We start from the raw sequence: 26,228 nt of genomic DNA on the forward strand, positions 1-26,228 counted from the left end.
TGTTGTAGTTGTTTCAGATCATCAAGTTTTACTTTAAAAATGAATTAAAAATTAATACGTTGCACTTTTAGCTTCAGCCCGATTGAGGTAGGATCACGGTTTTCAGGGGTCAGCAACATGCAGTTCCAGAGCCTCAAGTACCTCTTTGGTTCTGTGTCTCACTTAATATTTTAAACAATTAAATATTTTCCTAATTTTTTACTTTCTACTTTTGCTATGCGAATTGATTATAAAAAAGAAACATTGGCTCGTCCCTTATAAGTTTGGTCCACTGAACATCAGCTCAGTGGACCAAACAAGTGAAATTTGAAGAATGAATATCTAGATAATAATGTTAGAATTTAACTGGAAATGCTTTTGTAACTCCTTCTGCGATGAGAATAAAACTTTAATTATAGTAAAACAAGTAAAAAACAACAACAAACAACTAACAACAACAAACAATTGATTGTCAGGAACAGATGTACAGTGCCATTGTGTCTTAAATGTATTTGCCCAACTTTTTTTAATTGCCCCCACACTTGTCTCCCTCCAAGTTTCATTTAAAAATTGGCAACTCTACTTATCTGTATATTTTTGGAGAAAGACTGAGAGAACATGGTGTGTTTAAACAGGAGAAAAGCAGCCCCCTGAGAAGTACACAGAAACCTAACAAAACCCAATCCAGTCATTCACTAGCGGAACAAGTAGGCGTCGGGCCGGGGGGCGGGGCTAATTACCGGGCCCCTAACGAATCACCGGGACCCTTACGTGCATCACCTGCGCTGCTGGAAACTGTTGGGGCGGGGGGCGTTTGTCTTTTGATTTTTACCCAGGAAGCACATCGGCTAAACCGTGAGTGAAACAGCGATTGGGACTGACTAGTATATATTCCATTGAGGGAAAGGAAATGTATCATCAAATACACCTTTGTCAGCAGGCGAGTGCTCACTTTGTCCGTTTATAATCAGACATTTCACTTGAAACCATTCCTTCCTCCCTGGCACCTCCAGACCGGGCCCCCCACCGAGCCCGCAGCCATTCAATATTTATGCAGCTCTGAGAATAAAGAACCGCTTGAAAAACAGAAGAGCTTATTCTTGCTGGTGAGCTGAGCCAAATCAGTCGAATCCCTAAAACGAACCGGAAATCTCATCCTGAGCACAGAGCGACCCCGCGTGGACGCTCTGCTCAGAACGTGCCGTGCTGGAAAAATGGTGGCCAGCGTACGAGTCCAAAAGCTGCTTCGACGGTATAAACTAGTGATTTCCGCTGCTTTAATGATCCTCCTGATCCAGGGACTTGTGGTTTGGAGTCTTAGAAGCTTGGAAGAAGGCCCACCAGAGGTGAGAAACAGTCCCACTGAGTATTTTATAGACATGGCTCTGATTTTGTTTGGATTAGCTGTTGGCGTTTAGCTCAGCTCACTGTGAGTTATTATACTGTAACGGTAGCTTATGTTAGCTCTTAGCAGAAATATGTTACTATTGCTGGACCAGCCTTGCCTCTGTTGTCATTTATCACAAACGCCCACGGGAAATAAGAGAGAGTAGAAGGTTCTTCTTGTTTTAACTGTGCATTTTTGGTTCTCGCTGTGGAAAGCTGAATGAAAACGAAGTTGTTTCAGAAGCAACAGTGGGCTGTGTGCTGCTTGTTGTCATACTGTTTCATATGCCTCCTTCAAGTAGAGAAAATGGGTAGCAAGCACAGGAAACAGAAAAACATCTAATAGGGAAGTCGTTTATTAAGTAATTCAGTTAGTCTGTGTTAGACTGAGTACTCAATAAAGACCCTTCATAGGAAGTAAACTAATCAATCCGAGTCTCTGTTTATAGCCGGAGTTCATGTCCAGGCAGGGAAAATATGGAATATTGATTACTATATTTTCCAGGTTTGAAAAATTCTGGAAAAAGAAACACCTAAAATCGAAACTGAAGACACACAGTTATTGTTGTAACTTTTTTCTTTTTCTTTTTTTTTTTTTAATATAAACTCGTTCTTGGCACCATCATCTCCTAGTTCTCCACAGTGGTCCCCAGAACAGATTGGTGGTTTAGAGTTTGGTTCTGATGCTGTTACCCCAGCAGATGATGGCACTGCCTGCAAACGACTTATAGAAGATCTGCAGCACATCTTGAAAGATCATAGCTTCCTCAAGAATCAAAGTCTGCTCTATCCTTTCTTATAGACCACTTCGCTGTTGTGTCTCCAGTCCAGTCTGTTGTCTAGATCAGTGTTTTTCAACCTGTTTTGAGCCAAGGTACGTTATTTTAATTGAAAAAATCTCGAGGCACACCACTAACCAAAAATGTAAACAAAGATACTCTGTAGATGCCTATATTACATATATAGTCATTCTTATCAAAGTCTCTTGAATAGGAATCAAATAAACACAAAAATGCATTTGTATCACATTTTACATTTCTTACTTCAAATTGCACTTAACATGTCCACTTCAAAAATACCCCTGAACAGTGCCACAACACTGGTGTTAAATTTAAAGAAGTTGTAGAAAACTTCAAACTGTTTTACAAACTAATCCACAAGCATTCTTTTAGCCGGAATACAGAAAATAATTCTTATTCTGAAAGAAGCAATAATATTTGGGAAACATTTCACTTCATATTCACTGTTACAATATGAAGAGTTGCATGTACAGAATGTCAAAATCTGTATATTTTACCCACCTAGTGTGAAACCTGTGCATGTTTGGATGAAAACAGCTGATTTCCTGGCAGAAATTGAAGAAAGACAAAGCTCTTCCTCAACATCTCTGTCTCTCTCTGGTTTTAGTTTTTATAGTAGCCAGGCTTGAGAAGCTCAATTTCACACAGATATGTTGTGGGAAATGGACCCATGTCCTTTTCAACCCAACTACTGCTGAGCTTCACTGTCTTTTCCATCACTGTGATACAATACTCTCACCGCTACCTGTAACATTCATGCATCACTAATTCTCTTGTTGTAATGTAAAATGCTCTGTACCTACTGCCATCTAGTGGTAAGAAAATAACATGATTACGCCGCTAGTCACTGCTACAGCAGACACTCGAAGATGGCATTATTTGCAGATAATTCATTTTCAAAAAATCTTTTAAAATCAATTACCGTATTTTTCGGACTATAGAGCGCACCATACTAGCACCTTCAATTTTTTTTTGAAAAAAAAAAAAACAAAAACAAAAAAAACTGGAAGCTGCTCTCGATTTTCCATAAGGACCCAGCAGAGGGCGGCGTCCTAATAAATCTGCTGCATATATTAAGGACGCAGCACTCCGTCTCCAAAGCCGAACCATGGTTTCGTTCACACCGAGCTTAAATGCAGCGGCTCTATTTCCCTCCTGTAGTGCCAGATCGCCAGCCCTCAACTTAAAAGCTGCATGATACGAGTTTGAAAACATTTCTCCATCGTGCCTGCTGCTTAAAAATACCCCTGAACAGGTTGAAAATTTAGCACGTTCTTCTTTTGATTTACAATTTTGACTTCTAATGATTCACTTCCTGCTAGAGAGCCCCCTGGTGGTTGAAAAAAAATACACAGCAAAGCCACAGCGGGCTACAATCCGCATGGTTCAAAGCTTAGAAAAAAAAATAGCAGCTTATAGTCCGAAAATTACGGTACCTTAGGTGAAATTGAATAATTTCCACGGCACACCTGACGATCACTCACGGCACACTAGTGTGCCGCGGAACAGTGGTTGAAAAACACTGGTCTAGATGAACACTGATGAACACTGTCTATATTACTCATCCACCTCCACGTCTTCCCTGATAATGGAAATAGGGTTTGTTTTAACCCAGTTCCTCCTGAAATCTACAATTACCTCCTTTGTTTTGCTTACATTCGAGATGAGATGATTGTTTTCACACCACAAAGTGATCCACCAGCTCTCTCAACTCGGTGTATCAATGATACACCTCGGTCTCATGAATATTTCTATAGATGACAGAAGTTAGACTTGTGCTGGAAGTCTGAAGTGTACAGAGTGATGATGGTGAGATAATGGTGAGAGTACAGCGCCCTGCGGTGCTCCTGCGCTGCTGACCACTTGGTTAGACACACAGTCCTTCATTCTCACAGGCAGTCACTGATCCAAGCAATAAATTTACCTTTCTCCTTATCATTTTGGTCTCAAAATGAATTAATAACCGTGGAGCTGTGAGCCTGGAAGTTCATTTAACTCCTAGAAAACCCAGGGTGCCTTTTAGTTTAGTTTTTACATCCCTTTTCATCAGAATCTGCTGCTTTATTTGTTTATAAAGAACATGACCTGGATACAAGCAGAAGTTGAGAAGTGGCTCAGCCTCCTCAGGTTGTGCTTGTGCAAAAAAAAAAACAAGAAAAAAACTGAAGTGCTTCACCACATTGAAACCTGAGCATGTGATGACCTGAAAAGTGTGGAAGGTGCATTATTTCCCCTCACCCCCACCCCCAAGTGTGGAGGGCAGATTTGTGGGCGGAGCTTTGAGGGTTTGCGGGGTTGCGTGGCCTTTGTCTCAGATAAAGGTAGACAACCGACTTCCCAGGTCTTCGGAGGAGATTAGTGCTGCAGATCATTTCCGTTTAAACCCCTAAGCTCATCAGAGAGCTCAAGGCTCAATTGGCCGTAGCCTTGGCTCCTCTCCATTTAGTCGGAATAAAATCTAGCATCTTGAACAATGAAACGCCTCCATTTAAATGTCAAACGACTCGCTGTTTGTCTTGCTGACTAAAAGGAAGGGTGAATCAGTTTTCCATAACCCCCTGTAAGCCCTAGCTGGAGGCAGAGAGCGCTCTCCTTAGTGCGGAGGTCAGCCATATATTCCACTGTGTTGGCAGACAGCTATGCAGATGTCAGCACCAAGTCTGCGCGCGCCTGATGCACAACACTAAAAGACCATCAGTCCTGAGCGAACACACTCAGTCACATGCATTTCATTAAACCCCTTTGTTGCTCGAGAGAGAAGGGACAGACGAAAACCACAGAGTCTTCCTCCTCATCCTCATCCCCCCCTCCTCCTCCTTCGTTGTCGAGTCCCGCTCCAGCAGATGGTGACACTGATTCGGTCTCGCTCCACTTTTAATTGGGAAATCAAGTCTCTGCCTCGCCTGCTTCTCAGTCCATGTGTTCTTTTTTTTTTTCTGAAACAATGATTTTTTTTTTTTTTAATTAAAAGCCGTGAAAGCCAGTTGATAAGGATAATTGAAACTTCAGCCAGCGGGTCATGCGTGCTGGATGTACGAGATTTTCTCTTGTGGCTAAAAAAAAGAAACTTCTGCAAAAATCAAATCCAGATTATTATGAGCTGCTTCCAAAAGCAGAAATCAGGGTCATAGGAAATTGTCAACATTTTCCTGCAATTTGCACTTGAAAATGAATCGGAATACAATTTTTGCTGTGATTGAAGAATGCTGAATATGCTAAGCCACCATTCTAAGCAATAACTTTCCCAGATTTTGTCACGTTGAAGCTGCAAGTTTCTATTTATTTTATTGACATTCAAGAAAAATTGTTCTACCTCCACCCCTCTACTCGGTTATCCATCTGAAGTTACCTAATTAGTGAACAGAATCCACCTGTGTCTAGTCACGGATATATTATTTACTGATTTATTGGTTGAAATTAAATCAGGCATGCCAGGCTTTTCTGATTTTTCCTGAGGGAAAATGGAAACCATGTATCATTTTCGCCGCTCTGTCACATAAAATCCCAACAGAAGTATTGAAGTTTGTTGCAGTAATGTGACGAAATGTTGAAAAGTTCAGAATGGATGAATTAAAGCTGTTGCAGACGGTCAATTAAAAGCACGATAAATTAAGACGATTAAAAGAAGCTCAATTTCCATTTGCATGATTATTTTTCTCTCTTCTCGCTCTTTTTACCAAAGACTGGATTGACGAAGGACTTCAATCTGGTGCATTGGTCTCAACTGACCATTTTATTTGTTGGTTTGGTTATATATTTTGAATATGTAACCAAACCAAGATCAATAAACTCTCAGAAATGAGAGTTTATTGATCTTTAATAGGGCATATTTGCATAATATCGGTTAAAAATGGTCTCTAAATTAACGCTATTATCGTTTACCTTAGTAACTTCTGAAAATGTATCGTGACGGACCCTAGTACGATGAATAAAACTTTCAACAACATTCCTGAGAGAAACTGCGCAAAGTCGTCTTTGTATAAAACAGTTGAGATATGTTGTGAATGTTTGGATCCGCCCTGCGACACCTCGCTGATGATCCAGTGGCCGCTGTCGGCCGGCAGCAGCTGACCTGCATCGGCTGGCAGCTGCTTTCCTGTTGGCCGGGGATCATCTGGCTCCCGATCCGACCACAGAGCCGCCGGCCTGCCTCCGTTTCCCAGCATCCCCCCGCAGTCTGCATGCCAGCGGTGGGAGGCGAGCGAGCCTTCGTTCTACCATATTGGTTTGAAGCGTCCGAAAGCTTTCTGCCTACTCACTACTTTTTTTTTTTTTTATGTGCATATTTTTAAAAAGCCGTTGCAGTGTGCCAAAGCTGTGATGCTGTTTGGCTGGAGGATTTAAAAACGGGTTTGATTCAGTTTTCTCTTTCTTGTCCTCTCAAAGGACTTTGTTAAAGTGTGATTTGTGCTCCGGATTCTTTTTATTTCTACCTTAAGTTTTGCACAGTACAGTGGAAAATGAACCTCAGTCCAAGTCCTAATTGGTTCCCCTCATTGGGACCAACATGCAGCAACTCTCATTATGGCGCTTTAGCAGTTTTTGTCTGAATAAAACACACGGCTCCTTCGCTCCAGTCACTGCAGTACCAAAATAATCCACACACAAACACACACACACGCAATCTGTTTGGATTTTAATGTTGCACACACCTGACCCAAATTTCACGAGTGTGGAGTTTGCCTGCCAAAAAGAGCCAGGTGGGGTTTGTTGCGGCCTGCATGGTGAATCACCTAATTGTTTGTGACTCTCCGGTTCGTCAGATTAATTCCACAAAAACACGGAGGCGCTGCTAAAAATAACCCAGATGAGAGAAATGGGAAGAAAAACCCCCCAAAAAATAAGAACTAAGTAAACACATCATCACCTCTAGGGCTTTCTGCTGATGCCTGAGTGGCCATCTTTGTTTACCTTATGTCAGTCAGAGTATGAATCAGCCTCTATAACAGGATTACAAATGTGTCTTGTTTTTTTTGTTTTTTTTCTGGTCTCATTTTTCAGGGAAAAACAAGGCGGTCCAAGCTGCCTGACCCCAACAGCCAGGACTCTAAGAGAGACAAAGCAAATTCTTTGTCTGGGCAGAACAGGGGCAAATGGAGCACCAGGTTTGAGAGGCAGAGGGGAACGGCGGCCCTCCCGCAGAGGAAAGGCGGCAACCGGCGTGCGGTGAAGCCCGGCGTCAGACAGAAGACCCCCCAGGAGAGGGGGATGACGGCCGGGGTGGACGGCGCGGTCTCTCACGATCTGTCGAGCAGCCGCCGCAACTTCAGCCTGGACGGAGCATCGAAGCTGCAAGCCGCTGGGATCCCTGGGGAGCCCGGAAGCGTGGACGGCGCGCACCAGGCGCCCAACGGTGACTTCATGCCTAAATGCGACATCGTGGGCAAGGACGCGTTGTCGGCTCTGCACCGCGCAGGGTCGCAGCAGTGCCGGCAGGAGATGGCCAACATCGTGTGCCAACATCAGGCAGGGCAGCTCATGCCGGAAGCGCTGCCCCAGTTCTGCCCCCAACTCGGTGAGCTCCAAGCTGCGTTTTAGGTTTTAGGTTGAACATGTTTACAGAAGAAAGTTTTTTGTCTTAAATGCAAAATGTATTTATGTTTTGTTCAATTTTGATCTGATTACAGTTCTGAGGGTGTTGTTCTTTCAGCCATTGTCGTTTTTTTTTGAGTCCACTTACTTCAGTTTATGATTAATTAATTACTGCAGTGGTCCCCAACCTTTTTATTACCGCGGACCGATCAAGATTTGGAAAATTTTGCTGAATATACCCAATTTGGGTTGTCTTGGAGTTTTTATCGCAACCTGTGGGGTTTTTCCTGTCTGGGAACGAGAATACGACCTGCTGAATGTGAGGTGACGTAAGAACAGAGGGGAATCCCAAACAGCTGACATATCGCGCAACTGAGAGTCCGGTGGATATCGGAGATGATATGTGGAAATGTTTCTTATTAAATATAAAGGTCATTATTATATTTATTCAGTTAAAAATGTTAACTATGAAAAAACATATTCACCTCAAAATCATAGTGCAGCAAATGGAGCGGCTGCTCCCGTCGTCTTTTATCCACCGCCTTTTCTTTTTGTTACATCTTTTATCTCTTAAAATGAGTCCACAAACTATCACTATTGCTTCTACATAGTCATCCGTGTTTGGTTATTCTAAATTCCCGCAATGTTGGGGGTTTTACTGGATTATCCTCTGGAATCGGGATGTTCGTAACTGGAATCGGTTCGTGTTGCTCCTGCCTTGGACACACGAACCGATCAAACCTGTTGTACTTTTATCAGCTCTGTGGTCACAGGTTTGGAGAATCGACCGACAATTCTTAAATTTTTCCGTCTAAACCAGACTTAAGACTCACAAGCTCTACTCATCTCCTCTCGACCGCAGACCAAACGCTCTGACTCTGGTCGCTATGGTAACGTTTATATATCCCTTCAAAATAAGATACAGATGTGCCACAAAAACAAACATTTTACTTTTGTGAAAATTTTAACTCACAATAATGACTAACGGGAGCCCTGAGCTTGTTTCTCTGCAACGAGACGGTTCCATCTGGGAGTGATGGGAGACAATAACACCCGAAGTGTTGCTTATATCCACAGCCTGCTTGGTCTCTACGTGGCGAAGCAGCTTGAAGCTTCATTGCTTCATTAGCAGCCGGTCGCCACATGTTACGCAGAGTGGGCTTGTAACGTGGGACTCACCTACCGGTCCAGGATGAATCCATTCTCCTGTCTCTTCTCTGGGCCTTTTTCCCTTTGCAAAGAAACTTTCCAAAGACATCTGATCTATTTCTTACTCATTTTGCTGCTTGTGGCCTCAGTGTTGGCACGCAAGTAACCGAGAGAATCCGGTTAAAGGATTTTCAAAATAAAAGATCCTCCAGACTCAAATAATACATAAAACGGAAATATTTCACCATTTCTTGCGCAGCCCGGTACCAATTGGTCCACGGACCGGGGGTTGGGGACCGGTACGTCAACTAATTACTGAATTATTTGACGATTATTTCAATAATCGATTCACCATGATTAATTTGATTAATCATTTCAGCCCTACTTTACTTTATTAGATTGTTTATAGCAGGGGTGCCCAAAGTCGGTCCTCGAGGGCTGGCATCCTGCACATTTTAGTTCTCTCCCTAGTGGTAGTAACAATCTTTTCAGCATGTCAATGTTCTTCTTAGGCCTTCTAACGAGCCATTATCTGATGCACATGTGATCAACCAGGGAGAGAACTAAAACATGCAGGATGCCGGCCCTCGAGGACCGACTTTCGACACCCCTGGTTTATAGTGTATGATCATCTTTTTCTAACCTGCATCTGAATTCTGTGGCCAGGTGTGTCCCAGCCGGTCCAGGCTGCAGGCGACGTGGAGTTCAGCTTGTCCAAGGTGGAGAACCCGGTCAGGGTGGCATTCGTGCTGATGGTCCATGGCCGAGCCGTGCGGCAGCTCAAGCGGCTCATCAAGGCCATATACCACCGAGATCATTACTACTACATCCATGTAGACAAGGTACAGCCAGTCAGTGAACCACCACACTGTTCTATGTAGGTCAGGGGTGTCAAAAGTGCGGCCCGGGGGCCACTTGTGGCCCTCTGAATGATTTTGTGCAACCTGTTAAGGCCCAAGGCCTTTTCTTTTCTCTGGGTCTCGCTTACATCTTTGTTTCAGAGCTCCTAACTAGTGCTGATTGGAAATGGAGGCAGCTGGCCTCCAGAACAGCTTGAGATCCAGCTTGAGATGCACCACTGTCTCTCACTCACCTCTCCTGTTCTTTCCCTTTTCTCCCTCTCCTTGTCTGACTTTCTCCAGCCAGTCATGATTTTTGTTAAATCAAATTTTAAGTTATCCCTTGTGTTGCTTCCCCTTATTTGTTATGATTCTAGAGCCAGACCATAACAAATTGGGGGCTCATCCGGGATTTGAATCCGGGACCTCTCGACCCAGAGAGAGGGCCCTATCGGACCACTGACCACAAAGCTGGTGTGAAACAAATCTGGCCTGCTAGAACAGCAAAACTAATTACAAATTTATCAACCAGACTTCTGCGTTAATCTTAACCCAGAAAATCAAGAAACAGTGTGTCGGTTTATTATTAACAGTTAAAAACTCTCTGAATACAATGATTTACAGATCTTTCTTGTACAAAAGTATGTTTTGTTTGATTAAAAGAAATCTTGTGTATTTAGTTGATTATTGAGCAAATACAATATAAAAAGTCTCAAGAAATGTATTTGTAGACTTCAAAAGAAAAAAAAAAGACTTTTTGTGAGTTTCATATTAACAATTTTGTCCCTCAAGGCAAAAGGTTTGCACACACCTGAACTAGCTCCTTCTTCCTGGTTACATTAACACCGTTAGGATTGTTTTTCTTACTGTGAACTTAAAATGACCAACTCTCCCTCTGTCCCAGAGGTTGCCTTTACCCTGCTCTCCCCTCGCTGCAGTAAAACCGGGTCAGTCGGGGATGTCACGGTTATTCTTCAGGAATCCGTTTTTTTGCTAGAAAACTTGCTGTTGTGTTCGAAAGGAAAGCAGATGGCAAATCTGTTGAGCAGAGAGCAGGTTTGGTTCCCGAAAGCAGGACTCCTGTTGCAGCCGGACACCTGGTCACTTCCTCTGTTCTGCTGCCAACAGACGGCGGCCGGTTTTCAGAGAGAGAGAGATTGTTTGTCTCTGTGGAAACGAATGCTTGAGCTGAACAGTTCGGGTTATATGCAAGCTTCCAGCTCTGTGCTTCATCACCCAGCCTCTAACTCTGCAGCTGAAGGCTGCGAGTTTAGGCTGCTCCTTTTGCCTTTTTCTTTCATTTGGCCTTATTTCTAAACACCAGGCGGGAAGCTGCTTAATCTTGTCAAATCCCGTTAAAGTTCTTGCCCACTTTTGCTGACCTCGATCGGTTTCTCAGAGCAGATTCATTACACGCCATTTGTTCTTCTCTTAACAAAATTGGACTTTATGTCCCTGGACAATCTATTTTAAGGTGTCTGTTTCCCTTGAACTGCCCATTTATCGCTCCACAACCTTGAGTAACTTTTTTTTTTTTAACAAGCTGTTTATAGTGAATCTAATTGATCTCAAAGGACTAAATAAAAGCTTTTATTTCCTCCTATTTGGAGTCCACAATTTTAGCTGGTCAAAACATGCTCACTCTTAAGTTCAGCATTTCCTTTTAAATGATAAACAACCGTTTTCATTTCCCTTTTGTCATTATTTTGATGAGTCACGGTGGAAAGCAGCATTCAGCGTTTGTTTTTTTTGTTTTTTTTATATTTTGTGGTTGTCTGATCTGCTCCGTTTCCTGCAGCGTTCCGGCTACATGCATCGGGAGGTGCTGCAGATAGCTGAGCAGTACCCCAACGTGCGCGCCACTCCCTGGCGGATGGTCACCATCTGGGGGGGGGCCAGCCTCCTGAAAGCCTACCTGCGGAGCATGCAGGACCTGCTCGCCATGCAGGAATGGAAATGGGACTTTTTCATCAACCTCAGCGCCACAGACTTCCCGACCAGGTCAGCTACATGGACAGAAACGGAGCAAAACAATGTAGAATAAAGTGCTGGATGTTTGTAGAAAGAGGCCGGTCTAAGATTGATAGTGGTGTCTCTGTATTATGGTTTTCAAAACACAAATAATATAGCCAAACTGCTTTTATTTAAAACTGAAAAGTAGCAATAATTTCTCCAAACTATTACAATTATGATGCTTTTTAGCACACTGTTTCCTTCCACTAATCTTTCTATGAATAGGCTTGGATAAATCTGTGAGAAGCCAACTTCTATAGCACTGATCTTTTGTAGCATACCTAATTGTAGAAAGGTCTGCCACAAAAACAAACCTTTCTATTGTTATTATTAGGCCATTTTCAAGTAATATATTAATAATGCCCTAATAATACAAGTTCACTCTCTCAAAGAGTAATAAGCTTCAGTTTTGTAAAGAACTCTTAAAACTGGAAGACATTTTAAATATCCAAAATCAAACACAACAGCCAAAAACAATAAATAAAATTGAAATAAAAAAAAAAACACATAAAGCCAAAACCATAAATAAAATGGATTATAATTTCTTTGTGAACACAATTTTTTTATCAAAAAATATTAATTATCAAGATGTAAATCGTCAAGCTCATTTTAATTTATTATGGGATTAATTGATTTGTTAATCGCTTATTGTGGCAGGCTTTATTACAGACGGTGTTAATTAGTGTCCATTGTCAAGTCGGTGATCTCCCCTGTGATTTTTGTCATGCATACCAAAAAACTGAAAAGCTTTCTCTATAAAAAATGGCTTTTTAATTGATCTTTTATGTCATGTTCTAAGTTTTTTGAGAAACTAAACTTTGGGGTTTAGTTATTTGACTAAAGTAATAGTTTGTTTTAGTCAAATAAACACTTAATATAAAGCATCACTCTGTGAATCTATTTGTGGATTTTACTCTTTGAACTGTGTTTGAAATAAAGCATCACTCTGACCTCCAAGTCATAGGGAAAAATCTGCAATTTTTAAAAACACCTTTATCTATAACTATCTAATGCCCAGTTCTGCAGTAATGACTAAATTTTAAGGGTCTCTTCCTGTTTGGTCTCTAACTGACCCCAGCAGCTTCAGAAAGTGGCAGCCGTAGCATTTCTCCTGATGGAAACATTAATATGTTTTGCAGCATCGTGGTTAATAAACCGTTCTGGTCACTTAGTCACAGAGCCGACGGTAAACAGCCTCCAGCTGGGGTTTTGGGAGCAGCCGACTGCTTTAAGGGAGTCCCAGTTAAAGCAGTTGATTGTCCAGCTGGGCTGTCCCCAGAGAGGTTCACTTGCTGATCCCAAATCTTTTCCAAAGTAGTTTATTACTCAGCTCCTTTGTATTCAACAAAGTCTCCTATCTGCTGTTTTTTTTCTCTTATCAAATCGAACTCATGTAGGACCAACGATGAACTGGTGATGTTTCTGTCGATGCACCGAGACAAGAACTTCCTCAAGTCGCATGGGAGAGAGAATGCAAGGTGAGCGCGCTCATGTTAAAGGTAGACCCCCAACCAGAACTCCCAACAATGCTTTGGTCTGTGCTGTGGCCTCCAGGTTCATCAAGAAGCAGGGCCTCGACCGGCTTTTCCACGAGTGCGACAATCACATGTGGCGTCTCGGCGAGCGCAGCATCCCAGAGGGCCTGGAGGTCTCCGGCGGCTCCGACTGGTTTGCGCTGACCCACCGCTTTGTGGACTACGTGGTTGGCTCCCGGGACCAGCTGGTGTTGGGTCTGAAGCAGTTCTACACCTACGCGCTGCTGCCCGCCGAGGTAAGAGAGCCGTCTGTGGTGTTTGTGTCCGCCGTAGCCGAGGCTCGGAGTGAGGAAAGAGCCCGTCTCAGGCTCCACTTCCCTGCCAACTCAGAGCAGCCTAGCAGCAGAGATAATGGAGGACTGTAAGCTGCGCAGCACAGCGTGCAGCATCGGCGCCGCATGAGAGGAACTAGTGTACAGTTGTGACCTTCTGTAATCCAGACCTCGTGTTTGGAGCCAGTTCATGCAGCCTCGTATTTATTTTTCTCTCTTTTTTTTTTTATTTCTTCTATATTTTGTTGATCTTTCTATGTCTTTTTTCTTTGTAATTTTCTTTTGTCTCATTCTTTCTGTCTTTCTATTTTCTGTTTTTTGCCTTTCTCTTTTCTTTCTTGTTTTCTCTTTTATCTGTCTTTCTTTTCTGTCTCTTTTACATAAGAAGAATAAAAGAAATGGTTGTTGAATTTTTCTTTGAAATTTAATTGAGCAGAAAATGTAAGATTAACAATGAACAGAATTGTGGATGTGTAAAGATTTTCCAGGGTATAACTAAACCAAAAGTGATGTTAGAAAAAAATATTTTGTTTTTCAAAATCTCTGTGATTTTGAAGATATTCTGAACTTTCCTCTATGAATGTGTTGATTTGAGTTGGCTGTTTATATAGATCACTAAAGCTAAATAAATTAGTTTTTAAAAGTCTGCTTCTCTTCCTCTCTTTCTCTCTCAGTCGTTTTTCCACACAGTGCTTGGTAACAGTCACATGTGTGACACCCTGGTGGACAACAACCTGCGTGTCACCAACTGGAACCGTAAGCTGGGCTGTAAATGCCAGTACAAGCACATCGTGGACTGGTGCGGCTGCTCCCCCAACGACTTCAAACCGCAAGACCTCATTCGGATTCAGGTGAGTTCACCACAAGAGGGCAGTGTCTCATCCTTCTGAGATTACACTGCCTTGCAAAAGTATTCATATTCCCTCAAAATAAAATCCTGACTGGTGTTTTAACTGCTAGATTTATTTCATTTCTAAAACTATTTTATTCTTTTAAATCCACAGCAATTGACTCGTCCGACGTTTTTCGCCCGAAAGTTTGAGTCGACGGTGAACCAGGAGGCCATAGACATCCTGGACACCCACCTGTACGGCCAGTACGCCCCGGGAACCGTCGCCATCAAGGCGTACTGGGAGAGCGTGTTCGAGCAGCGGGACGGCGTCGGCTCCCTCAGTGACGTGGCGCTCACGGCTTACAGCTCTTTCTTCCGCCTGACCCTGAAGGGCCTGATGACCTCTCAGAGCCAGACAGAAGCCTGCAGGTTCATTTCCTGTTTCCTCTTTGAATATTGTCTGACTGGTAACGGGATGTTGTTACAAGGAACTTCTTCTTTTGAAGGTTTGAACCAGCAGGCGACCCTCTGTCTGTTCATTTGTACTTCTACGACGACCGTTTCCAAGGCTACCTCGTTCGGCAGGAGGTGCGCGGTGTGGAGTCGAAGCGCAGGGAGACGCTGGAGCTGTGGGCCATGCCTCAAGCGACGCTCGTCTTCGAGACGAACCTCAAAGAGTTCGAGAGGCTCAAGAATCTGGAGGTTTTTACGGCAACTGTTTAACATCGACGACGCTTAAACCAAAACATTCTCTAAAAAAAACCCAGATTCCAGAAAAATGCTAATTTAACTGACTGGTTTTTCTCGGTAACAGATTGGGACAGACTGGGATCCCAAAGAAAGGATCTTCCGTAACTTCGGCGGCGTCATCGGCCCGTTAGACGAGCCGCTGGCGGTCCAGAAGTGGGCCCGCGGACCCAACCTCACGGCCACCATCGTCTGGATCGACCCGGCGCAGGTGGTGGCAGCGTCCTATGACATCACAGTGGAGATGGACGCAGAGTACACGCAGTACAAACCGCCTCTACAGCACCCCCTACGGCCCGGCGCCTGGACGGTGCGGGTTTTGAAACAGTGGAAGCGCGTAGCGGAGGTTCGATTCCTTGTGATGCCGCTGACTTTTAATAATAAAGAGCCGCTGCGCAGAGGTACGTTTGCTCTGTTATAATAACTCTAACAAAACTCAATGAAGTATTGAGGAAAAAGTTGAAGGGCTATGAATTATTTTCTAAAACACGTTATATTCCCGGTTCGTATGCCTGCTTGAAATTCTTGAATTTCAATCTGTTCGTTCAATCTGATGTTTTCAAGGTTTGGAAAGTGCTTGATGTATAAAGTCCTTGAAAGTGCTTTTTTACAGACTAATTTTTGTTTTATTTATTTTTCTGTTCTAGAGGAGGACAGCTGGCTGCATTCGGGCCCTCCTGGTAACCTGTACCTGGACCAGAGCTTCCAGCAGCTGAGCTCCGTGCTGAAGCTGCCCCCTCAGGAGCCCGCCATGCAGGCGGCCCGGCGAGCCGCTCAGCTGGTGGGCCGGCCCCTGGACGCCTGGGTGGACAGCCTGGTGGGGGCGTTCTGGGTGATAGGCGACCTCTGCTCCGCCAAGACCTCCTCCTGCCCGGCCTTGGGGCTGTGCAACAAAACTACCTGGAGCTCCCTCTCCCCTGATCCAAAGTCCGAACTGGGCCCGGTCAAAAGCGACGGGCGGATCAGGTAGCGCGAGTAGAAACACTGAACACACAAAACACTGCTGGAGAGCCTGAATGAACCCGATATTGTCTGCACACACACACACACCGAGGAGCTGCTGCTACCGCGGGCAGAAACGACGGGAGGACTGCAGGAAATTTGCACATTGACTGCAAACACACAAAAAAGAGAAAAAGACAAACTTATCATGTTTTGCTGAACGGGTACATAAAACCCCACGTTTTGGTATGATTTAAGCTGCCGCACACATTTTCAGTCACACAACTGTCTCAGTGGAAATGCAAGGGTCCTCGTTCGGTTGTCCCCTTCATTTCAAGGGAGAGTAGAACCTCTGGATCTTAATAATGTGCTTATTTTGAAGCATAGGAGAGATGCATGAAGTGCACTTTACTACAGGATGTTGTCGTCGCAGCGTTCCCTTGGTTACGGCGGAAGGAGACGAGGGCAGGATGTTTTAATACGTCTGTGCAGGGTCACATATTTTTTTTGCACCAACACATCACTAAATACAAGGACATGTTAGAGAAAATAGCTGTTTAATGTTTCCTTTCAAAAGTATTTACACCCTTTATATTTTTCTTTTTCATTTGTCAGGTCACAAACACAAATTTCTTTTATAGGAAACTAACATGAAATAGTTTATAGATGTGTTGCTTTCAGCCTCTTCAACTTTGATACCCCTTTATAAAATGATTTGATTGCATTTGATTTTGTTTGGTGGCATCAGATTGATACAAGAAAACTTTCCTTCAGCTTGATGCTAATCTAATGATTTCAAATTTTGCATTACAACCTTTCAGTTGTGATGCAACAAAATGTGAAAAACACTGAAGGGTGTCAATACTTTTGTGAGGCACTTTTGTCAAAAATATATATCTAGCATTTTTTTAAATCTCAGTCGGTGTGTTAGTTTTAAATTGTTTTTGTGCTACAAAATTCCTCTAAGGTTTTTTGTTTTGTTTTGTTTTTGCATTCAAATCAGACTGAAAATTTAAACCCAATCACCTGAGCGGAAAGATCGACACGAGCTGGAGTCGTTTTAAGTATCAAAGATGAAACTTTAAAGATTTATAGCATTACTCTAAACACTATAATGAAAATAGTTTTAAAAACCACATTTATTATTAAATTGTGTTATGCTGTGAGGAAGAAGCAAAATGTCGTGTTAGCTTGTTTGCAAAATCAACGTCTCTGCATCCATCAGGGAACTTTAAAGCTAATTTTTTTCCGTTAGTTTGAACGCACTGACCTCAGTGTTACATGTTCAGATTCTGTCTTTTTGAAGCAATCGGGCTTAAAGTTACATATTTCCACTAAAAGTGTCATTCTTTTACATTGCATGGTAGGCATTGAAACAACAGATCGTTATACCTCCTGTTTGCCTGTGCAGATGCTGTACTGTCATGCCGGTCTGTGGTTATTTCTTGCTTATTTGTTCTCATGCTGTTTTAGTATTTTTACTCACATTTTAAACAGTCCACTGTATTTTTTAATTTTATTATTTTTTTATGCTAATTGTTTTAGTCTGATCAGGAAGAATCTAAGTTGCCTTTATGTGGAAAAAGGTTTGCAGAATAGCTTGCAGAAACGAGTGTTTTTAACTTTAGTTTTTCGTTTTCTTTTTGTTGTTGTTGTTGTACTTTTCTGTTCTGAAATAACGACCGGCCAACACGTACGATGTTTTAAGTGACCTTGTTTAGCTTGCACAGTACAGTCGCTTCAGTGAAGCTCCGGTTTTATTGAGAGAATAAGCAGATTAATGGATCTTAGCAAATGTTATTTTTCTATTGTGTCGGAGGGAAGCTGTACGCTGTCTGTTCTTCTCTCGGCTCCCTGAGCTGTTAAAACTGCTCTCTAAATTGTGTTACATTCGACAGTCCACCTGTTCGGTGTCGCATGAAGCAGCTCCTCTGGGTTTTGGGAGGAGGTTGAGATTTCTGTCCGTGCTGTTGTGATAGTCGGGAGCAGCCCGGACGGTGACTCATCCTCGGCTCCGTCGCTCCGATCTGTAGGGAACGGGAGCCAGTCGCTGCTGTGGAGAAGATCAGACAGTCTCACCGAAAACTCAATAAATAGATGACGATATTCCAGCTTTTGTTGTTATACTTGTTTGTACCTTGTTGCATGTCTGGATTTAACCGAGTGTTTTATAAAACGGGTCACTTTGAACGGAAGCCGTTCGAAGTGAGCAGACTTCAGTGAATCCTCAGTGAATTTAAAATTATAAAACGTGAGATGCAATGTATGTTTATTAGGATTTTATGCAACAGACAAAATGCTGCCAGGATGTCACACATCCTTAAAAGGTCTTATCTAAAATTCAGGCCTTAAAATATCTTAAATTTATTAAAAATACATATTCATACTGGCCTTAAATGCGTTAATCACAAGTCGCATGACTATTTAGTCGTTAGTCTTTTTTTCTTACGGGACTTTTCTGTCGCTTGCAGAGGCCTTTGTTGTGTTCTGTGTCTTCAAGCTGTTGATGCTACCAGTGACCAGATGCTAATACACCGTTGCTATCTTGATTCGTGAATTTAAAATTTTTTGTTTAACTAAATAATCTGAAAAGTGTGGCGTGCATTTCAATTCATCTCCCAGAGAGCATACTTTGAAAATTAACTTTGTTCTACAATTACACTTATGTCTAACAGCTTTGCACATATAGAGACTGTCATTTTTGCCCGTTCCTATTTGCAGATTAGACAGATGATCAATCTAACTCCTGAATCTGCTTTGACCTGGCCCGTTCTTTTACATCTCAGCAGGTTGTGCGTGTAGAGTTGCTGTAGGTCCTGGATTGCCCTGCACGTTGCTTCATCCATCTTCTCTGCCCCTGCTGAAGGGAAAACGTCCCCTCAGTCTTTCATGGTGTGTTTGTGGTGATCTGCTCGCTGTCACACAGCCCACAGGCGATCTATGAATGAATGATTTTTTTTTTTCATCTTCACAGTTGTGCTCTAGCTATTTTGATGAAATCCACAGACATTACAATTTAATGTGACAAAATATGGGGGGAAAAAAAAGAAGTCAAGAATGAATAGTTTTGGATTATAGAAAGGATGGAAACACCCTCCGGGGTGCTGAAGCTTCCTTCATAAATACTGTAAGTAACATTTCTGAGCTTCTCCGTATAAATATTTGAAGTGTTTTCCGGTTCAAGTGCACAGTTCACGGCAGTTTTCCCCTCTGTGCACTGGGTGTGAACCACATGGGAGGAGAAGGAGGGCCAGGTGTTGGGGACAGCGGGCTGTAAACTCGATTTAAAAGCGGCGAGGAGTGGAAGGTCTCTGGGTTGAGTTCATCTGCTTCAGAGCAGGGATCTGATTTGTGTGAGACGGAGACGCAGGAGACAATGGACATGTCTGGATCATCTGATTGACCTGGAGGACATGCAGACACCCTGTAATGAAGAACTAACACACAAGGTAAGCTAGGGATTTTATGCTATTTTGCTTCTGCTTATTAAATTATTGCTTTATCTATAGCTATGAGCTAATAAGCCAATAATTGTACTTTCAGTTTCACCCAATAGCAGGTTAACTCTTAGCCAATCACACGCTTTATGTTCACAGATGACAGAGCATCGGTGTCGGCAAACAGGCTCAGCTTCTCTCTGCTGAGTTTTTGTTGCTTTTGTCACGATAATGCGTCCAGACTTTGAAATGATTGCTCCGGCAGGTTAAAGCTTGCTTCTATCAAACAGATTGAGGCTTTCACTGCGGCAGCACGCAGCTAACGGGATTAGAGGATATCTGAGATTGTAATTACTGGATGTTGAAACAAGTATTACTTTGTGGCGAGCTGAGATGGAGCGCCTGCCTCTCCGCTGATTAAATTTCAGCTTGTATTTGTTGCTTTGCCCAGTCAGAAACAACAAAAGGCGCCACACTTGGATGGCTCCGGCTTTCTTGCTTTGTTTTGTTTTTTTATTATCTATTTTTATTTTGCTGGCAGCTGAGCCAGTTGGTTCTCAGCTGATTCAAATGTAGCTTTGGGTGCTTTCTAAAAATGCCGGGGAGAAATTAGCTTCATGAGAAAAGGGAAAATATCAAATATACACAACTCCTACTGTGAATTTCAAGCAAATAAAAATAGGTAATTACACTTTTGTGCACACATTTTTTTCCCTTCTGCAAAGGTATCAGTCAGGAGAAGATTATGAAAAAAAGCATCCAAAGCATTTTATATTTGACAGGAGGCTGCAGGAAGATGTGATTTTTCAGTATTCTCCGTATGACAGGAATGAGAAGTTTGACGCCTTCCTTCTCAAGAAAACATTTGTAAAAACTTGACACGAAAAAAATAACATCACATTTAGTGAAACGTGGTAGTGGCAGTATCATGTTGTGAGGTTTTGTGTCATGTAAACCTCGCATTTTAAAGGGGATGTTCACTGAAACTTTAACAGTAACTCATGTAATTAGGGTCTGGTTTATGAAATATCTAGTTATTTATAGAGGCCATATTTCAAGACAAGGTGGATTTAGCATCTGATCCACTGCAGCATTCTTTTTTCACCATTAGTATACATCACCAAAAAGTGGATGGATATTTTATATTTTTTTGCTCCCTTTATCAAAATGCTAGCATGTCTGAATCAGTCTTTAATGCAGGAGCGATGAAATGGCAATGCTCTGATTTCACTCGGGCCTCTGAAACCCAGCACACCACATCCTCCTCGCTCTGACTCATCAGCCTCTCCTCTGGTTCGTGTCGTTTGCTCTCCTCCGTGCACGGGTTCGGCCTGTACCTCCTCCTGCTGTTCGCGGCCATCAGCCCGCCTGCCTCTGCATCCACTTCTCTCAGAGGCAGGCGAGCCATTCAGGAAGAGAAGTCCTGCGTTTCCAAGGAGGGCCGACGGAACAAGGAGTCCAAGGACACAGATGGTTTAAAATACACAGGCGGTAGCAGATGTTTACATGCGTGGTTTGTATCTCCGGATACAAGCATCCAGTTACTTACTGTTTAGTCCAGACGTAAAGAGAACACAGAACACATTCACTCAGCAATCTTCCTGACTTACACATGGATATTTTATCCACGGTTAGATCTAAACAGTGTTGGATAAACAAAATATATATATATCACAAGGCCCACACAACGTCCTGTAACGCTGCACAGATTGTATTCTGACAACAAGGCTATGCCTCCATGTCGCTGTAGACAAAGGTACGGTTTTCATTTTTCACAACAGCAGTAGTTCAGGATGAATCATAATTTCCGGCTCTCATTCAGCAGCAGCTTCTCTGTGACTGAGCTGCTTGTAACGCAAAGCGGCTGCAGCGCTGACAGAGCGTCTCTGCTGCACATGAAGAAGTGAGTTTAATTTGTATTCCTGAAAACGAAACAACAGTAATCGGTGTTCCTGGTGCACAAAGAACACTCCTACATATGTTTCCTTTCTGCGCCACGAAACGGGCAGCCGTGTTGCTCGTCGAGTAAATATGTTAAAGTTAAAAGGTCTTTAACGACGTCTACATGTAGACTGCAAATAAGCATCTAAAAAAAATGGACTTGGACTTTGTAAAAGCGTTCACTTTCTGATTAAATATATATACATTTTTGACATTGTTTACTTATTTTCAACTACACAAACTAAATTCACTGGGTTCACTGTGCCATGCTGTATTTATACATCATGACAGATTTGTTTCTGTCCTTCTCCTGACTGACATCTTTGCAAAATGAGATACTTTTGAAACATTTAATACACTCTTTGAGTTTACAGCTGCTTCCTGCCAGCGTTTATGTGTAAAAAGTATAGAAATTATGTATCAAAGTCTCCTGTGCAGACATTTGCGAGCCAGTGCGTGCGCTTGTTGACATTTTGTGTCATCTTATGGTATTAATTATCCAGTTGTCTAGTGTGTGCGTTGTTTTTTTTTGTTTGTTTTTTTATCTCCATACTCATGTTATTTCTTCATTTACTTGAGTGCAGTCAGCTCTTTGTGGAGATGTTGTCCACTTAGCAAAATTTTGAGTTTACACTGATAAACGCATCTTCCCAGCCTCTTTCTTCATCTGATGAATGGCCACTCGCTCTGTGCTCAAGTGCAAGTGAACAGACGAGCATGAATGCGACTCCCGTGGACCGAATAAATTTAGATCCGCTCCAACCTTCGCCAACTTGTCCGTTTTAATGGAACATCAAACGCCGACGTGTCGTACACGCATGAGGATGATTAAAGCGAGCGTATTACCAGCAGCGGAGCCCGGCATGTTGTCACTCTCTGCTGTACGTTTGCTCTTGTAGGCAGCAGATAAGAAGCAGGAGAAGACTCTGGCTTCCTGCATCTGGAGTGAAAGGGAGAGAGAGAGAGAGAAAGTACTGTGGCTGTAAGGTGATAAATTTCCACAATAAAAGTAAACATCTGCTGCTAAGTAGCTCTATTGGTGCTCCGGCTCTCGAGAGAGAGGCAATAACCAGAGATAAAAAGGTCAGCTGATGCCCACATCCGGAGCAACGCTTTCAGATCTGCAGACCGCTAAATGTGTTTGAGGAAGAGGAGAAGATTCATTGCTCAGTCTAATAAAAAATATGTTTTTCATTAGCCCCACATTTAGTAAGCTGTAACATTTAACAAATTTTAAAGCTTTACGTGGCTCATTAGTGGACAGACTGAAGTAAATGGACTAAACCTTTATATGTTTTTATAAAGATGACTTTTAAAAGGCATCTTCATCTTTCTGCAGCGATGAGGAGGAGGAAGCCTGGAATCAAACCAACTCTCAGAGACGAGTCTGAGCTGGATGGAGATGAATATCAAAGGCCAACAATGAATGTCGAGCAGAATGTTTTTTATATATATATATACATTTTGTTGAAATAGAAAGATAAAATGTGTTAGAAATTTGTATTCAGTGGCCTGAATGTGTGCTCCTATGACCTCCATTGCTGTAAATACAGCTGCATGTGGTTTTTAGCTGTTTGTCTAAGTTTTTTACCAAATCAGACCCATTTGCAGAGTACCTCAAGAAGCCTCACAAGTCTCGTTACAGATGGTTAATCTGCACTCTGACTGTGACATTCTATTTGTCCCTGCTTTAATCTAAACCATCCTATTGTAACTTTACCAGCCTAAACTTCTAACTTTTATTTTGTTTAGCTTTCAACCATTTTCTGCTTAATTCTTGGCCTAAATCAAGACAGCATGTTGTCATGTGCGTGTGTTTGTTTGTTTGAAAATGATGAAACTTAACAAGTTGAGATGAAAGAAATAAAATCTACCTGGAACAGAAGCAAAAAAACAAAAAAAGGACAGAAAACCACACATATTCCCCTCTGTTCGGGAGCCTAATGAGTTATTTGGCTTCACAAATCAATAAAAAAAATATTCCTCTGAACATTGTTTAGGAGCTGGAAGCCAAACAGAAAAAAAAACACTAAAAAATCTTCAGAAAGTGTTGAGGAGTTATAGCTTTAACCCACATCTATGATTTTCCCAGAAAGTCTGGAAGAAAGTCTGAAACTGTTGCACAGATCATGAACATGCATAGAGCAGAAGGAGAACTTCTCTGTGTTCCCCTCGGGGAGTTTTGCTTTTTCTTTCTGACCTTCCGGCTCATTGAGAAGCAGGTCCAGCCTTCACGGCCACGCCGTCCTTCCCTCCTGAAGACACCGAGCCAACCTCCAGCTGTCACAAAGCATCAGACAGCGGCGGGCGGCACGCTGAGCAACACATGATGAACTCTTACAATAACCTGCTCCGCGTGCCCACACAGCGCCGCGGCCTCGGGCGGTTAACACAGCGCGAGGCTGCAGAACATGACGTCTCCTGTGTGTGTGTGTGTGTGTGTGTGTGTGTGTGTGTGTGTGTGTGTGAGTGAGAGAATGAATGACTCAATCTGCAGACCATCCTGGTGGGAGACAGCGGCGTGGGCAAGACCTCTCTGCTGGTTCAGTTTGACCAGGGCAAGTTCATCTCGGAGTCATTCACTTCCACTGTGGGCATTGGCTTCACAGTAAGCCAACACACACACACACACACACACACGACCTCCCTTCACTCCCACTGTCTGTGTTTTTCCTCCTTCCTGTTATGTTGTTGACTTCATCCCAGTGAGAAGGACATGTCACTCCGCTGGGCTGTTTGCACTTAAGTCGTGACATAACAGCACGGCCGAGCAGATCCTCTCTGAATCAGTGGTGCTCTCCTGAGTGGGATGCCACTTCTTTTTTCTTTTTTTTTTCTCACTGCATTGATTACGATCCTTAACAGTTTGTTAGAGGAGAATTATTACAGTCAACAATCTCAGGGCTGCGATTAAATTACTAGCAAGAAAGCGCATCTAATGAATGTCATGGAGCCCGAGCTGCGGGAGACGTGTAACCAAGTTGTGCCAGACGGGGCTGATTTTATGCTCTGTGACAAGTTTTTAGGTGGGAGCTGATGGGCGAGGGACACCGAGACGCGCTGAGGCAGAGCGGCAGAGGTGTGTGTGTGTGTGTGTGTGGAGGGGGGGTTATTTAAGGAGCGATTAATCTGCTGTGACACTGAAAAATCTGTGACCGTCACAAATAAAAGGGAAAAGAATCAGCGAGGTGCTGTGAAATTGGTTTGCCATTTTATATTAGCATATGTTTATGCATATACAGTAAGAGCGTGCATGATTCAAGGTTTGTGAGGGAAAGAGAGACGTGGGGGGGGGGGGGGGAATTAAGACACTTTGATGTGTTTAATCCAGTTGGATTTAGAGTCGGAGCCTGGGAAGAAGAGTTTGATCGTATTTATTGTGAAGCCATCAGGTGTCATTTTTGATTCACAGCACAGTAAAAAACAACAACAACAAAAAACTCATCCATGGCTCATTCCTGCTTTTCTCTGCTTCAGAACATTTCTCATCTTTAACTTTTCAGACCTTTTCTGCCTCCATGTTTGCTGTAACCAATTTTTCTTTACAGTGGTGGTTCTTGCATGAATGGCGCCTCCCCGGTTGAGTTCCGCCCTGGGCAACTGCCCTTATACAGGCTATTGTTGCTTAAAGTTGAAGAAAACTTTTCATTCTATAAAGTGTTTTGCTAGTATTTTTTACAGGATGTTCAATGAAAGTATTAGCATGCAATGTCAAACTTGTGTAACTCTCTTGACGTTTTAGCTGTTTTTAAAACAGAGGCGTCCAATGTGGAAATTCTGAGTTTTGTTTTTTTCAGGTAAAAGTAAACTATTTAAAATTTATAAAGGTTTCTGTTTTTTAATTTTAAATAATCCCCATTGCAATATAATCCCCATTGCAATATCAGATGTTGAAATTACAAAGGAAGGACGCAATGTTTGAAAGGAAACAATATTTCAAGTGTCAGGAGGTCAAGTTATTATCGAAGTAAATCATATTTAATTTTACTCCACCATAAATATTTTAGTTTTTTGTAATTAACTGCTCGGTGACCTAAGTTCAGGTTCCTACATGTTGTAAAGATCTTGTCAGCTCTCCTCAGGGCCTCTAATGACATTTAAATGCAGCCTTTGGTTATTCTGCACATCTGATACAGATCCCAATCGTTTTGTTTCTTATTTATCATTTATCAAATGAAAATACTTTTCCAGTAGTTCCACAAGGTTGTGTTCTCAGACCTGTTTTAATTGTACCTCATTTGCTTCCATTAAATCACCTTTTAAGACAGTTTATGACCCCCTGCTGCTACTCTGATGGTAACATTAGTGTTTAGCTTTTCACAACTTGTACATTTCAACACAAACTCTTTGCCATCTTTGCTGATTTCTCTGCACTGGTTTTCAGCACAAAATTAACTAAACTTTATTGTTTGAACATGTTAAGTCTCCATTTGGTGAAGAGTTTTTATACGTTTTTGAACTTCTACAGCCGTACACTACCACCAGGACTCTGAGGCTGACTGATCAGGGTTTGTACCGCAATCAAGCACAAAGACTAAAATGGACAAAACCCCTATGCTCTTGAACTCTGTGCCCTTTCATCAATGTTCTGACTTCATCAGAACAGGTTAATGTTTGGTTGTGTGGAAGCCGGAGAAGGAGCAGCGATTCCTGCGAGAGCGGCCTCCAGTTTCCCGACACGACTACGAAACTTTAGCTCTTATTTTGTGACGTTTACGCCTTCAAGTGATTTTTTTCACCCAATTCCCCAAAGCAGCCGCATATTCTGCTTATCCCTCGGGCCGGCTCAGGTCACGCAGGGAGTCAGGAGCTCTTATACATGCC

At 42.6% G+C, this 26,228-nt stretch overlaps 1 protein-coding gene across 1 annotated transcript; it reads left to right on the forward strand.

Annotated features, from left to right (window-relative positions):
• Positions 1-1,152: 1,152 nt before the first annotated feature.
• Positions 1,153-18,137, forward strand: xylt2 (xylosyltransferase II). The gene is made up of 11 exons (XM_008416631.3): positions 1,153-1,325; positions 7,167-7,680; positions 9,513-9,688; positions 11,484-11,686; positions 13,096-13,176; positions 13,253-13,469; positions 14,180-14,356; positions 14,510-14,766; positions 14,844-15,039; positions 15,152-15,485; positions 15,732-18,137. The coding sequence occupies exons 1-11, from the start codon at positions 1,194-1,196 to the stop codon at positions 16,052-16,054; spliced, it is 2,610 nt and encodes an 869-aa protein (XP_008414853.2). The 5' UTR covers positions 1,153-1,193; the 3' UTR covers positions 16,055-18,137.
• Positions 18,138-26,228: the final 8,091 nt, after the last annotated feature.

This window comes from Poecilia reticulata, chromosome 8 (genome assembly GCF_904066995.2).
Source record: "Poecilia reticulata chromosome 8, P_reticulata-male-v2, whole genome shotgun sequence".
Lineage (NCBI taxonomy): Eukaryota > Metazoa > Chordata > Actinopteri > Cyprinodontiformes > Poeciliidae > Poecilia > Poecilia reticulata.

What these genes read in the sequence shown, in the direction of transcription:
- xylt2 (XM_008416631.3), top strand. Translation starts at nt 1,194, where the DNA reads ATGGTGGCCAGCGTACGAGTCCAAAAGCTGCTTCGACGGTATAAACTA. An exon ending in TGGAAGAAGGCCCACCAGAG is followed by an intron (nt 1,326 to 7,166) that starts GTGAGAAACAGT and finishes CTCATTTTTCAG; the next exon opens with GGAAAAACAAGGCGGTCCAA. An exon ending in ACTACATCCATGTAGACAAG is followed by an intron (nt 9,689 to 11,483) that starts GTACAGCCAGTC and finishes CGTTTCCTGCAG; the next exon opens with CGTTCCGGCTACATGCATCG.